This window comes from Sesamum indicum, linkage group LG3, assembly GCF_026168435.1.
Source record: "Sesamum indicum cultivar Baizhima isolate 11 linkage group LG3, ASM2616843v1, whole genome shotgun sequence".
Taxonomy (NCBI): Eukaryota; Viridiplantae; Streptophyta; class Magnoliopsida; order Lamiales; family Pedaliaceae; genus Sesamum; species Sesamum indicum.
Genome location: NC_142659.1, coordinates 3,790,779 through 3,806,245, shown reverse-complemented (window position 1 = coordinate 3,806,245; position 15,467 = coordinate 3,790,779). Strand labels below are relative to the sequence as shown.

The window sequence follows — 15,467 nt, the reverse complement described above, 5'->3', positions numbered from 1 at the left end:
TTTTTTTATTTTCCTACAATAAGAAACACATTTATTAACTCTAAATATGTACACATTTTGTCTAATATTTATTTGTATGATCATACTTAACTTGTCATTTAGTTTTTTTTTCTGTTTAAATATGTATCCTTTTGTATTTTTTTACACACCATTTTTTTTACACATTATAGTTTTATCTTTTAAATTTTTATTTTATAGTTTAATTTTTAGATTTCTGTTTTTGTGTACTAATGATGTTTTACAAGATGAAAAGAATAACTACATTTTAGCTTTTCTGTAATTAGTTTCTTAAAGTATCTTAATATAATTATACAAAATTTAATGATCAATATATGTTTTGTAATATATTTACATGCAAGCATATGTATTTTAATGTGTGTGTAATTCGAGCTCGTTTCCAGAAAAATCCACGCACAGTTGTTTGAATTTTATTTTCTTCTTTTGTGTACTTTAATTTAATTGAATATTTTATAGACATGTGTTAAATTAAGATTAAATACAAAGGTTAATTCAATTTCTTAATTTAATTTTGTTAATTAATTATTTGACTATATTTATTATTTTGTAGCATAATTTTTATAAAACAAAATTTGAACTTTGAGATACTTAATCTTTTGAATAGTTCATTCTACTAAATAATTAAATTGTCACTACTAATACAATATATTCCAAAATATTCAAACAAATATCACTTTTCAAGATTTTAATTTTATATATGAAAATTCATCAAAATTAACTAGCAATGTTATTTATAGAAAAATAATTTTTTGATTTTTGGTGGAAAATAAATTATATTATTATAAACACTTTTACTTTTTTGAATGATCATGCTAATCAAAATAAATAAACAAAAGTGTTAAAATTCAAGAAAATTGTAAAAGTTTTGCTAGTCACATATAGCAAGACAAAACTATTACTCTTATTCGCAGAATATCCTCTATATTAGTATATCATTAACATTCCCAAATTCAAAACTTCTAATTTTATTAACTTGTGAGCGGAACACTGCATGCTGGCCCGACAAGACTTCGTATGAACAACGTGGACCTATTCTTCAAGAGTGAACACCCCCAAGGTCTATACCTGAAAAATATTGCAGATGATTGAGCCTGCGACTCAATTAGTAAATAATTTCTCCCAACTATACATAAAATTTTATCTTTAGTTCAACAAGACAACAGTAGCAACAAATAACACATATCACCAATTAGATTCCATCACATCTCATTTGACTAATGAGGCAAACATCTCACAACAAGATAATCAATCAAGCTTCTCCCTTTCTAGTATACTTACAAGATGGTGATATAGGGTCTTTCTCCACCAACTCATCCTCACTTTTCTATATTTTATATTTAAGTAATCCCCTTGAGTGCAACACAAGCTAGAGTTGCCACACAGGCTAGAGTTGATTATCAAAGAAGTATCCACATAATCATTATATTCAGTTTTCATTACTCACTCATGTCCCCATATTACCGTTCTTGTAAGCAACTAGTAACGTAAAACCACACATCATCACATCTCTTCAATCACATTCATATGGTTACAACCATACACTCTTGGGGCATGAAAAATACACTTCATATCATACTTCCACGATATCAACATTCACAGTGGAGCATATAATCAATCAATCATTCAACTTTAAACCATCCATCAAATATACCTTCTTTCCAAGTATTAGCAACACAAATCATATGTTTACTAAAAAGGAAAATGGAGCACATATATATAGATGATTATAATTGTTACTTACCTTACTTCCCACATAATCATCCAACTTAACAATGCATCAAGTATAGCCTTTCATCATTATTAGCAAATCAAATCATAGATTTTCATAAAGGTAATATCAAGATAAAACAGTACATATAGACGACGTCAATCGTTTACTTACCTTATATATATATATATATATATATCGTAGATGGTCTTAGTTCGTTGTGAGCTTTTTCTCAATTGGTTCAGCTCCTAATAATATTTCATATATATTTATTTTAAAATTCACACTTTTAGCAAATAAGAATGAAATATAAATATTTATCTCTCTATTTTTCCTTAATCTTTTTTGCACACTTTTTTATAGCAACTCTGTTTTACTTACAAATTCTTCCCTGACCAAAATATAGCTAATACAGGCTTCATTTTTCACTCCAAATATTCTTATTTATGTCTAGTTTTATTTACAACAAGAATCTACAACTTGGATCTCTATGTAAGAGTTATTAGTACAGCCTGGTTAGATTTGAACAGATATTAATCTATTACTTTAAAATTCTCTAAAAAATCAGACTCTTCCAAAAATCACCATATTTTCGGAATATAATCTCCTATCTGTCTATTTTCATTTTACAAAAGAATCATGCAAATTGAACCAGTGGAGCTCAAGTTACAAGGGTTTAAATAAACTTTGTCAGATTTCCAGCAGGAACAGAGAAACATAATATTTTCTTATTTTTACCCATGCTAACGACTGATTTAGATTCGGCCGAAAACTACAAAGTTTTAGTACACATCTCAAAGTTTCCACAGATTCAAAATTCACTAGATTTAGACCGGTGTAACTCTAGAGAATCCATTTTTACATAGATTGTTCGGACGGAGCCTCTCCTGGTGTTTTCCTTCCATCTCAATTGGTTATTGCTTCAATTTCAACTAATATCAGCTCCTATACGAATTTAAAAATGGAAAATGAACAAAACTTACCAAATTCAACTATAGAGTGATTCTTCAAAGAGGTGCTAGAGTGATGTTTTGCTAAAGAAAGAACAAAGACAACTTGATGTTTATATACACCTCTCCACCGCCTCACTCCTCTCTTTTTCTTTTTGTTTTTCTTTATTTATTGTGGGTTCTATATCCTTCTAATGCTAATATTTCTGTATATATATATAAGTATAAATGTCTATGTATATATATATACAAGTGGGTATGTATCTATATGTATTAATATAATATATTATAAAATAATATTGATAAGGATGATCTCTTTTGTTGTATACTATATATATATATATATATTATTATTATCTAGTTCTCGTATCTCTTTATATTATTTTAAGACTTTACTTATTTCCGCCCATATTTACAATATCCCTTTTTACTTCCCACAATTTCATTTTTTCAATTTTTTACTCACCTTCAAGAATTTATCATGCCAATAGAAATTTCTAATTTCACACACAAAATATGATATACATCATCACACCACTTATCCATAACATTATGCGAATAATTGATAATTATGTATTACGATTTGAGGATGTTAAGGGGGGGGGGGGGGGGGGGAATTGCTTTTTTTTCTAAACTAAAATATATAGAAAAAAATTAGTGTACAAAAATATGAAAGAGTACGTATTCAAAAATAAATAAATATAAAATAAAATATTAAGTAGAATTAAACACCAAATAAATCCATTTCTTCTTGTACAAAAATTAAATCAAGCAACCATCATAGAAATATATATATATATATTATATATATTAAAAAAAAACTAACACCATAAGAGAAATAAATATTAAAATTTAATAAAAAAATATAAGAAAATGGTAGAGGTTATTACCTCAATAATTTTCAGATTTCATGAAAAGTAATATACAAAAAAAATAAAATAATATCATGATAAATAGAAAAATAATAGTCTAGCCACACTAAAGATGAGTGTAAAACATAAATAAGTCATAAAATTTAATAAGGATAGAGATTATTAACTTCAACAACATGAAAAAAAGTATCATAGAAAAATATAAGATACCCACTACAGCATAGAAAAATAATGAGAATAACCATATAGAGTATGAAGTTTTAAAATTATTCAATGGAGAATGAAAAATAATCATAAAAATAAATGTTAAGTGTGATATGCACCTATTAATATTAAATAAACATGTTAAGAAAACTAAATAAATGTTTCTTTCTATAAAAAAATAAAAATAATAAAATATGAAAAGACAAATAAATTAAACTATAAAAAAATATTGATAGATGAAACTATAAGATATAAAAAATAAATTAGTCTTTAAAGATACAAAAGAGTAAATATCTTTTAAACACGAGCAGATACTAAATGAAATTTTAAGTAGAATTAAACAAATAAATATTAAAGTAAAATATAAATCTATTAACACCAAATAAATCTATTTCATCTGGTACAAAAATTAAAAAACTAACTCCATAAGAGAAACAAATATTACAATTTAATAAAGAAAACATAATTAAAATTGCAGAGACTATTACCTCAATAACTTTCAAGTATCATGAAAAATAATATATAAAATATGAAATAACATCATGATAAAACAACAAAAAAATAGTCTAGCCACACCTGAGATGAGTGTAAAACATAAAATAAAAAAAATTAAAATATGGAGATTACTAATTGAATAACTTCAATAACCATGAAAAAAAATATCATGAAAAATAGTAAGATGCTCACTGCAGCATAGAATGTTAAGTTTTGAAACTGTTTAATGGAGAAATAAAATTTGACAGCATAGATTTCGTTATGTTTAAATACACACCTGATGGAGTCCATGATTATTAGGTAATTATTTAAGATAAATTCAAATTAAATTAGTATCCTATCTTGAAAATAAGATTGTGGATAAATGAGGAAGAAATATTTAGTATATTTAAAATAGATTATTTTTCTAACCAATAAGATTTTTCTTATAATTAAACAATTTAATTATAATCTTACAAATAAAATTTTCAATAAATACAAAATAAATGTATGATATATTTAAAATAGATCATATTTCTAGAGACAATGATCATTAGGTAGGATAAATATAAATTAAATTAGTTATAATGTTGGTATAAGATTTTGGTCCATGATCATTAAGTAGAATAAATACAAATTAAATTAGTTATTATATTCGTATAAGATTTTGGTGTATACAACATAAATACTTTACATTTAAAATATTATTAGGTAATTATTTAATATAAAATAAAATTAATTATAATGTTGGAGATAAATTTTGGATAAATACAAAATAAATATTTAATATATTTAAAATAGATCATCTTTATAACCAATTAAATATTTTTTTCGACAACTAAATAATCCAAATACAATATTGAAGATAAGATTTCGAATAAATATAAAATAAATATTAATATTTTAAAATATAGATAACATTTCGAACCAATTAAATATTTTTCTCGATAATTAAATAATTCAAATACAATATTGAAGATAAGATTTAGGATAAATATAAAATAAATATTAAATATTTTAAAATAGATGATATTTCTAACCCATAGATTTTTTCTCGACAATTAAAATATTGTGTACATGATTTTGTAGATAAATACAAATTAAATTATTAAGTTAAAAAAAATTAGATTTTTTAATCAATGAAATTTTTTCTTAGTATAGTTATATAATTTTTTTAAAAAAATTATTAAATAAAATCTTTTATAATATATTGCTTAATAAGAAAAACATAGGAGTTGTGAATTATTAATCTATTTTGATTATTATCGAAAATGATATTTTCCTACACATACAATATATTTTCATAACCAACATTTGTATTTTATGAGGATTACTTTCATAAAATTTATGACATTCTATTAAATATGTACATTACTTATTTTACAAATTAAAGTCCAACTCTATAGAAAAATATAAAAAATAAAAAATTAGTTAAATGCATTGTTTGTTATAATTAATATTCCCACAAAATCTATACAAAAATACATAAATCTAAAATGATTTTACTTTGTAAAAAATAAAATAAAATATAAAAATGAATAGAAACTTACTTTTAATAAGTTATAAGAAAGACAACTGAAAAAAAAATAAAATAGAGAAAGATGGACTATTAAGAAAATAATTTTAAATCTCAATATTATTTCATCAATTTGAATAAAAAAAGGCGTATATTATCATGAAATAAGAAAAATAAAACGAGTATAAATAAAAATTAAAATTACTAAGTTCAATTAAATTATAAATATAACAATATTATCACTGGTCATGAAGAAGAAAAGGTCTTTCAACGGCATAAAATAAGATTTTCACGAACAAGATTTTTTCAAAAACTAACTTGAACTATACATACATAAATATATATATATATATATACATGTAAGTGTAAGAATTAAGAAGTATATATGATCATAAGTTTAGTTTAATCATATTTAGATAGCTCAAGAAATAAATTATATGTAAAATGATATCCGGTGATTACTTCCATCTTGTACAACATCATGTGAAGACAAATAAATACTAATAATAATTAAATTTGAGAAGGAACAACAAATTAAACCATAAATTAAAAACTTAATGGATGAAACTATAATATGTTAAAAAAATAGGTGTATAAAAAGATTAAAAAAATGGTAAAAGTTTAAATAAAAATAAAATTAAATACCAGATTAAGTAGAATCATACATACAAATAAATATTAAATAAATATGTACCTATAAGCACTAAATAATTTTGTTTCTTTTGTTTAAAAAATCAAAAATAAAAAAGAAAAGAAATCTGTAAAAAAAAAACAAAAGAATTAAACTACAAAAATAAAAATTTATGGATTAAACTATAATACATAAAAAAAAATAGTGTAGAAAACATATAAAGGAAGAAATATTTAAACAAAAATAAAAAAAAATAAATGATAGTTTGAGTAGAATTATACAAAATAATATTAAATAGAATATATACCTATTAGCACTAAATGATTTTATTCCTTTTGGTTGCAAAACAAAAACAAAACAGATGAAAAATATAAATAAGAACAAAAAAATTAAATTATAAAATAAAAATTTAATGAACAAAATTATATATATAAAAAAAGTTTATAAAAATAAAAAAGGATAAATATTTAAACATAAATAAAAACTAATTATTAGTTGAGTTAATTATTTTTTTATTATAAAAAAAAATTATTTTATCATAATTATTTTTAAATATATAACAAAAACACGACTGAGTCGCGATTTCAAATCGCGACTCGTAATTAAATATTAGCCAAAAAATGCAAAATTTCCCGACTTGGAGTCGGGATTCTGAAACCAAGAACGATAACAAAATTCCAGCCAAAGTCCAAGCACAATCAAACAAAGCCAACAAAATTGCATTTTATCAAACACCTTGAAAGCAATACTTGCTCAGAAAATTTCTTCCGCAAACTCTAAAAGAAATCTACAAAAAAGAAAACCCACCTGTTAATGGTGGAGCCGGAGCGAAGGTGTGGGATGTGCGGATGGACTCGTGGACGTGAAGATAGAATTCTCGAGTTCTGCAATTTTTTCTTCACTTGGCGCCAGAGAGAGCGAGAGAGAGCGTTCTCATTTCTCAATAGGCAATTCTCATTTCTCAGTTTCTCACATTACATTTACTACCTTTTCAGCTTTTGTTTTTTATTTCTAATTTTATTTAATGAATTTTTTGATTGAATTATTTATTTAATAAATATAGAAATAACTAATATATTTATTTATATACATTAAATAAATATAGAATTAAAATAATTAATAACAAATATATTTTATTGTGGTGGATATTAAATAGAACAGTAAAATTCATATATATTATATTAAATATTTATTTACAAAAAAATCATCAAAACATATTAAATTATTGATTAAGCTTCTTTTTAGATAATACAACCCAAATTATCATATTTTAATATTATTTAAAACTAAAATATGATATATTGACTAATAATTCTAATTTTTGGTGAATTTTAAAAATAAATGCATTTTGTTGTAGTAGATTTTAAAATTTTAACGATAAAATTCATATATATTATTTACAGAAAAATTATCAAAATGTACAAAGCTTTTTTTAGATAATATAAATTAAAATACCATATTTTAATATCATCTAAAACTAAAATGTGATATGGACTAATAGTTTTAATATGTGGTGAATAAATGCATTTTGTTGTAATGAATTGAAATTGTAACGATAAAATGTATATGTTATATTAAATACTTATTTATTAAAAGATTATCTAAACGTATTAAATTGTTGATTAAGCTTATTTTTAGATAATATAAATAAAAAGACTATATTTTAATATCATCTAAAACTAAAATATGATATATTGACTAGCAATTCTAATATATGGTGAATTTTTAAAATAAACGCATTTTGTTGTAGTCGATATTGAAATTATAACGATAAAATTCATATGTATTGTATTAAATATTTATTTTACAAAAAATTTATAAAAATGTACTAAATTATTGATTAATCTTTTTTTAGATAATATAAACTAAAAGATTATATTTTAATATCATCTAAAACTAAAACATGAGATATGGACTAATAATTCTAATATATAGTGAATAAATGCATTTTGTTGTAATAGATTGAAATTGAAACGAGAATATTTATATGCATATACAAAACAATTATCAAAACATACTAAATTGCCTATTAAGCTTGTTTTTAATATAAACCAAAATACCATATTTCAATATCATCTAAAACTAAAATATGAGATATTAACTAATAATTTTAATTGATTGTGAATTTTTAATATTTATTTACAAAAAAAGTATCAAAAGTTACTAAATTATTACTTAAGCTTATTTTTAAACAATTGAAATAAAAATTTTGTATTTTATTATTATATAAAATTAAAATAAGAGATATATTGACTAATAATTTTAATATGTGGTGAATTTTGAATATAAACTTGATATAATATCGAATATGCACTTAAATAATATTTATAAAAAAACAAAAAAGGGGGCAAGCTCGCAAGCTCAAGAACATAAACTGTAGAGTTCGAGCTCGAATGCTCGTGAGCTGGCTCCGCTCAAATTGCACCTCGAGTTTGGATACACATAAATAATATATTTTAAAATTTTTTATTTGATTTGGACATTTTTATTGTTACTAAATAAAATTTAATCATAAACAACATAAATACATAGTGAATTAATATCAAATAAAACTTAATGTTATTTAAGATAAACTACACTACAATTCAATTAGTATTTTAATCTTGAAGATAATAGTTTTGGATAAATACAAAATAAATATTTACTATATTTAAAACATATGATATTTCCAACAAATAAGAATTTTTTAGTCAATTAAAAAATTCAATTATAATATTGATGATAAAATTTCAGATAAATACCAAAGAATATCAAAATACTTAAAATACGTGATGTTTCTAACTGATGTTTTATTTATAATTTAAATTCTATTATAATATTGGAGATAAGATTTCGGATAGATACAAAGTAAATATTTAAAATAGATAATATTTTTAACCAATAAAGTTTTTTTTGACAACTAAAAAATTCAATTATAATTTTTGAGATAAAGTCACGAATAAATGCAAAGTAAGTATCTAATATATTTAAATAGATAATGTCTGTAGCCAATAAATTTTTTTCTTAACAATAAAAAAAAATTCAAAATCATCAAACATTAATATTCAATCAAAACTACATAATTTTGATCAACCATCATTCTGTTGTATATAGATATAAATTTGTAAAGCATTTTGTTAGTAAATTATTAAGATAATTTGAACTTAACTAGAATTGGATATTGAAATTGATTCTTATAAATTTTTGGATTTTTGTAAGTTATAAAACAATCATTACAATGTTTCCAAACAACATAATCAAAACATCTACAGAAGGGGTAGGTCCATATCTACGGTCTTGCTTTAAACCCTTTAAGCTTTTGCTCTCATTCTATGTTTCTAATGTGTATTTGTACGTATTTTTCTTGACATATGAATAGTATTTAATACGATGTTATTGATAAATATTCTCTGAGAACTTGTAGTAAGTGTAAGAATACTAAACATCGTAAACCAATGGTAAACTTCATAAAGTTCACAACTCTGTCATGTGCCTTCAGATCAAATCTGTTTTCATGTTTCCATTCACCTCCTCAAGAAGGTTGAAAACGTTCTTTTGTCGAAAGCATAGATCAACTGGTATCAATTACACTCTTTGTGTCACAAAACGGGGTCGAGGTGACAAGAGCAGCCTAATGAAAAGAAAAGAGGAAAGATGGAAAGAAGCACGGCAACAATAGTCATCCAGCTCTGGTGTAAAGACTGAAGTCCAGAAAATTATAAGGCGTTTATCATCCTTTTCATCTCAGCAGACCTCCGGGGGTCTGGTTCCTCCATCGCTCTCTCAGTTAGCACGTGTTTGATTCGACACATTGATTTCCGCACCTGTTCAGTCATTATAATGCCGGTATAAGGGAAAGTGAATGTGGAGAGGATAATTCAGGGCTACATAGCAATACACGGTATGAAAAGTTAAAGATGGAATGACCATGTTAACATAATTTTTTCTGATGTTTCAGGCCCATTATAATGAAGAAACTGGGCAAGTTCTAGTATGCCTTTTGCTGTCTGACAGAGTGTCGTGTGAAAATTTAACACCATAAACCACAGCTTGTTATTTCATGAGTCGAAGTTATGAGGTTAATGGTCAGTTCAGAAGAACTGATCACAATACCAGAATCATCGAAAGAAAGTTAATAAGATTGAACCTAGATATACCTTTGTCGAAAAGGTGGCTGTATATTTCACATAAAAGTCATGTCAACTTTCTGTTTACTGAAAGCAATCTTCTCCACTTATGCTTTTATCCCATAATACATAGGTGGAGAAAAATATCAATACAACATAAACATCTATAATCACACTTTGGTAAATCCTTAAACTTACAATCATAAAACTAACTTTACTTTGTGAAGTATGGAAAGGAGGACAAATTTCTATAGCGTCAGGTGTTAAGATATAAGTTATTGAAAAGGCATAATGTCCATCCTCTTATCTTATTTGCATTACTAGATCTCAGAAAGCAACAATTCATATTCACCTACGTGAACCTAGCATGCATTATTATTAGATCATTTGTCACACTTGTTTTATATTATTAAGACTATGGAGAAGATCAATGGTAGCATAAATTGGACGTCGATACATTTAAATAGAAGTAATTGCATTCCCTTCCTTATCCTCAAATTTTAGAGGGAATGAAATAGGGTTGAAATCCATGATATCTAATGATTTTATTTCTTTTATTTTTTCCCCTCATCATATCAACATATCCGTTGCGCACCCTCCTTTCACTTCCCTTTTCCTTCCACTCACCAAATCCATTGAACACTTTTAACAGATCCAGTGTTTAATTTCCTTAATCAAATAGGTCACTATAATGTTTCAGGAAAACTGAATCAACCAGTTTTCTAATGTTTCTCACAAAGAGAGAGCAAGACCAAAATTGTTATCAGAGTCTGTCAACATGAATAAATGGCATCATAAAATAACAAGCATCTAAAACAAAATCAATGAAGTTTCCAAGTCAATATCAGACATTGACGTACTTAAATATGTAAATTGGGTAGAGACTGAACAGTCTGAACATTTTTATCTACTTTTGATTTTCTTTTTAACTGTGTGCATGCTCAGTCCAGGAAAATAGATGGATCTTTCAGAATATTAACAATGGGAAAAACCCATTTACTTTAGCTATTCTGTTAATTAGGGGACCTTGCAATGATACTGTACCAGGTATCACATTCTACATTCACCACAAACATGCAAGAATCTGCCAACATGCAATCAGGCACAGCCGTGGACGATGCTTTTCCTTTTTCAGAGCGTGTGAAGCAGAAACACATCAAAATGTCCAGACGAACGTAAACAGAGTAACAAAGCTATACCTTGGGAACACGCTCTGGATTGGGGAAACGTAGGTTTTGAGCATGCAGCATCTGGCGCTGAGTCATCAACATGTTCTTTTCCTTAAGAAGAACATACCAGAGCTTGTGAAGGTCATCCCAAGACTTGAGTCGCAGTTCAGATGCCTTCCAACTCCTACCTGAATTAAAATCAAATATCCAATTAACGATATCTTATTTGAGAAAGTGAATGATGCAACTCTTCCCGAAGAATATCCATCAAATACACACAAAAGAACATAGTCATATCAAATTTCATAATTGAAGCATCCAAAACATATAAAAACTTTCTAATAACTTGCTGCAGGCTGGATTCAAAAGTTTCACACCATCTAAACAAACCAGTGGGCTCAGGCAACTCTCTCCCATCTTATTTACAACACTAATACATCCACCAATTAGAGAACAACCAACTATTACCAACACAATCACCTCATCTAAGTGAAAATTCAAAATACCTATGCCTTAATCCTAAACCCAGCTAAGAAGTTTGTGAGAGTAAATTTGAACTCATTCAACTGCTTAACACAATGAATGTTTTTTCCATTAGAAAGAACCCATGCTCTCTCAGTTAATCCAAGAATCCTGGGCGATAAGAAAATCACAGTAAACAATAGAAAAAAACAACCTTAATAGTGAATGGAAAGACAAGGCAACATTTGTACCATAGACAACAGGCTTCTCATCCTCTGGGTTTCTATCAGCTTCAAAGAACTCCTCCAGTGGGTTACGCCGAGTCATAGAAGAAGCAGCTGCAGCTGCAGCCTCGGATTTGGCCGCAGCAAAGAGTGTCCTCCCAAAAATCCTTGTCAAAAACATCACATCCAAGCTAAAACCTTTCTGCACCAAACAAGAAAGAATGGAAATAATAAAATCACCACCTCAAATAAATAAAAGACACAAACCCTAAAACCCTTTTGAACAACTGAAATGAACATTACTCAAACGTACTTTACAATAAACCAAAACTGTCCGAAAATGAAACAAAGATAAATGTTTCTGAACGAACCATCGCTCCTTGCCCGAAAATACAAAATGGGTGTCTCTATCTTAACCAAAAATGGCAAGTGGTGTGCTTAAATCCCACTAAAATCCTTCTCTCCAATTCTCCTTTTTCACACTCCCCAATACATGAACATAGAAACACGTGTAAATTATACATGAAACTACTATTATAGACGATCACAAGAATGAAAAATGCTCGCCGGAGATGGCGATTGAGAGCAAGAAGGCTGACCGGAGATGGGCGCCGCACAGGAATGGAAGGGGAAGACAGAGAGCGTGAAATGTTTTTCCAACTAATTTGATATAAGGTTTATTAGGGTGTAAACGAGTTGAGCTCGAGCCGAGCTCAACCATTTTTTATTGGCTCGAGCTTGAGCTTGATTTTATTTTTCATGGAACTCGAGCACGACGAGCTCTTATGGTTCGAGCTAGACCTCAACTTCGAGCTCAATCTGACGAGCTTGAGCTTGAGCTCGAAATCGAGCTCAGCAAATTGTTTAGTTCGAGCCCAGCATACATCCCAACAGTCTCTCCTTCACATACCAAATCAGTTCAGTATCCATTTTCATTTCTTGAAGCACCAAACCAACACAGAAAATTCAAATTGGTGTATAAAAATAATATTCTAGCATTCAAGAATTACATATATCTCCAATAACAAAGATTTAACAATGATAAACTTTAAATATATGTTCAAAACCCAAAAAAAGGTGCTGATTGTAGAGTTTATTTTTATTCTTGCGAACACCCAAAAGGGTTTCTCCATAATAGCTCGAAATGCAATTGGAGATTTTTGGAGAATTCAATAATATGAATTAGTGCTGATTGCAAACAAAAGTATTAACAAGTATAAAAAGACTAGAACAACAACACAAAAATTAAAGAACCATTTTCTCCTCATAGGCGCCGCCCACACACACAGAACCCAACGGTGAGACCAAGACTATGAGATGTAATGGCAAACCTGTTCGAGCTTCTTGCTTGGCCAACACAACAGCAATCGGCTTCCTCGTTGCCGTAGTAGATGGATTGGGGCTTGCAATCGTTGGTTTAGGGCTAGGGTTTTAGCCTTTTAGGATTTAGATTTGGAAATTGGGAAGAAAGAACAGAAAAAAAAGAGTGGGAAAGAAAGAGAAAGAGAGAATGAATATTTTTTTAATAAAATTGTTGGTGATATTAAAATTGTTGGGTTTATAAATAATATTACATATTATTATATTAAATAAAAAGTATTAAATATATGGTATAATATTTTAATTTATTTTTATAAATATAACTTATTAATTAGTTTAGTACTAATATAATTTATAAAAGTTTAAAAATATATATTTATCAAATTATAAAAATACTTATATATAATTTTGTATAGTCATTAATAGTAATAAAAAAATTAAACATAAATTATTTTTTAGAACTTGTTGATCTTATTATATACAAAAAAAAAAAGATGAATTTTTTAAATCAAAATACAAAATAGTGATTAATTTCATTATATAATAAAATAATAGTTAAAATTATTCAACCATCATCATCAACGTCATTATTATTATTATTATTATTATTATTGATGCATTCAAAAAACACACGGGTCCAATGGATATGAATTACAGTTCGATACTTGGGCCAAAGCGAATGCAAATCCTAAAGGGGGACCTATAAAAAAAAGCATTAATACTCCAACGTCCAATTTAGTATTTGATTCGAGATTGAATAAAGTTAAAAAGTAATTAAATGTAATTGAAACCAAAATATGGTGAATGAACTCGATGAAAAGTGTAAGAACACATGATAAGTAGAGTGCTTAGAGAGTGAGAGAAGTGATTTAGAGAGTAAGAGAAGTGATTTAGAAAGTAAGAGAAACATAAAGAAAACGTTCTGAGAGTGAGAAAGGTGTCAAGAAAGTGTGTGAGACGTTAAGGAGTGTTTCCGTTAAAGGTGTGAGAAATGGATAAGAGCCGTTTCGATAAGTCATAATATGTTCTTATCTTCTATTAATTTTACTGTTGAATGTTTATCTTTGAGTTGGAGTACCCTTTATTAGCAAGGACTCTTAACTGCTAAAGAGTCCTATCCACTAAAGAGTGGAGGGCTTTGAGGGGACTACCCTAGTTTGCAAGGAGTCGCAACCGTCAGGAAGTCCTAATTGGAGGGAGTCATTCCTTATTAGAGTGAAGTGGTTTCAAGGTGGCTATTGATATCTAAGTCAACTGGATGCCATGGTGGAGTATGGGTAGCCATAGGGGTCTTTTGGGCCGAATGTTTTGTTGAGCTTTGATCATGGTTCGAGTAGGGGATGTTCTAGGCGTCTTCCCTTCGCCAATTTGTTCTTTGGGGGCACCCGTCAGGTTCTTTTGTACCTTCTAAGATGTTACAGACCTCTCATTGGGCCTCTTTGGGCTTTTTATACACATCAATTATTATTATTATTATTATTATTATTATTATTATTATCATTATCATCATCTTTAGATTAATTCATCGGAATCACGAAATTTAGACATAAATTTATAAGTGTAAAAAAAATGCATGCTATATATCTTGATAGAAATATAAAACTCACAAATAGATATAAAAATTATAAGTTAATTGTTCGGACTTGTCAGTTTAAAAAAATATAAGAGATTACAAATAGATACTAAAATATAACACAAAATTTATATGTGTCATATGGAATAATTAATTGAAAAAATTAGAACTTACTAAATTGTTGATTAAACTTATTTTTGTATAAAGATTAAATGTATAAATAAAAATACTATAGTTTAT

The 15,467-nt window shown here is 26.8% G+C and overlaps 1 protein-coding gene and 1 long non-coding RNA gene across 3 annotated transcripts; both read right to left on the bottom strand.

Annotated features, from left to right (window-relative positions):
• Positions 1–840: 840 nt before the first annotated feature.
• Positions 841–7,350, bottom strand: LOC110011759 (uncharacterized). Its single transcript, XR_002286843.2, has 2 exons — positions 7,181–7,350; positions 841–1,083 (listed from the first exon to the last, which is right to left on the bottom strand). It is a non-coding gene; the product is annotated as an uncharacterized LOC110011759 (long non-coding RNA).
• A 2,450-nt stretch (positions 7,351–9,800) lies between these two features.
• On the bottom strand, positions 9,801–13,841 carry LOC105157178 (ribosomal protein L29 family protein). Of its 2 annotated transcripts, none has more exons than XM_011073507.3 (4): positions 13,666–13,841; positions 12,362–12,532; positions 11,679–11,836; positions 9,801–10,176 (listed from the first exon to the last, which is right to left on the bottom strand). In XM_011073507.3, exons 2-4 carry the CDS (start codon positions 12,513–12,515, stop codon positions 10,069–10,071), a joined length of 420 nt encoding a protein of 139 aa, XP_011071809.1. In that variant the 5' UTR covers positions 12,516–12,532; positions 13,666–13,841; the 3' UTR covers positions 9,801–10,068. The 2 variants fall into 2 exon arrangements, with proteins under 2 accessions (XP_011071809.1, XP_011071808.1); XM_011073506.3 differs by having other exon boundaries at positions 12,362–12,536; positions 13,666–13,839.
• Positions 13,842–15,467: the final 1,626 nt, after the last annotated feature.

Excerpts from the sequence above, each read along its gene's own strand:
- LOC105157178 (XM_011073507.3), bottom strand. The coding sequence starts at position 12,515 with ATGTTTTTGACAAGGATTTTTGGGAGGACACTCTTTGCTGCGGCCAAA. Across the intron at positions 11,837-12,361 it reads TGAGAAGCCTGTTGTCTATG|GTAGGAGTTGGAAGGCATCT; the intron begins GTACAAATGTTG and ends ATTTTAATTCAG. Across the intron at positions 10,177-11,678 it reads ATCCAGAGCGTGTTCCCAAG|GTGCGGAAATCAATGTGTCG; the intron begins GTATAGCTTTGT and ends ATGACTGAACAG.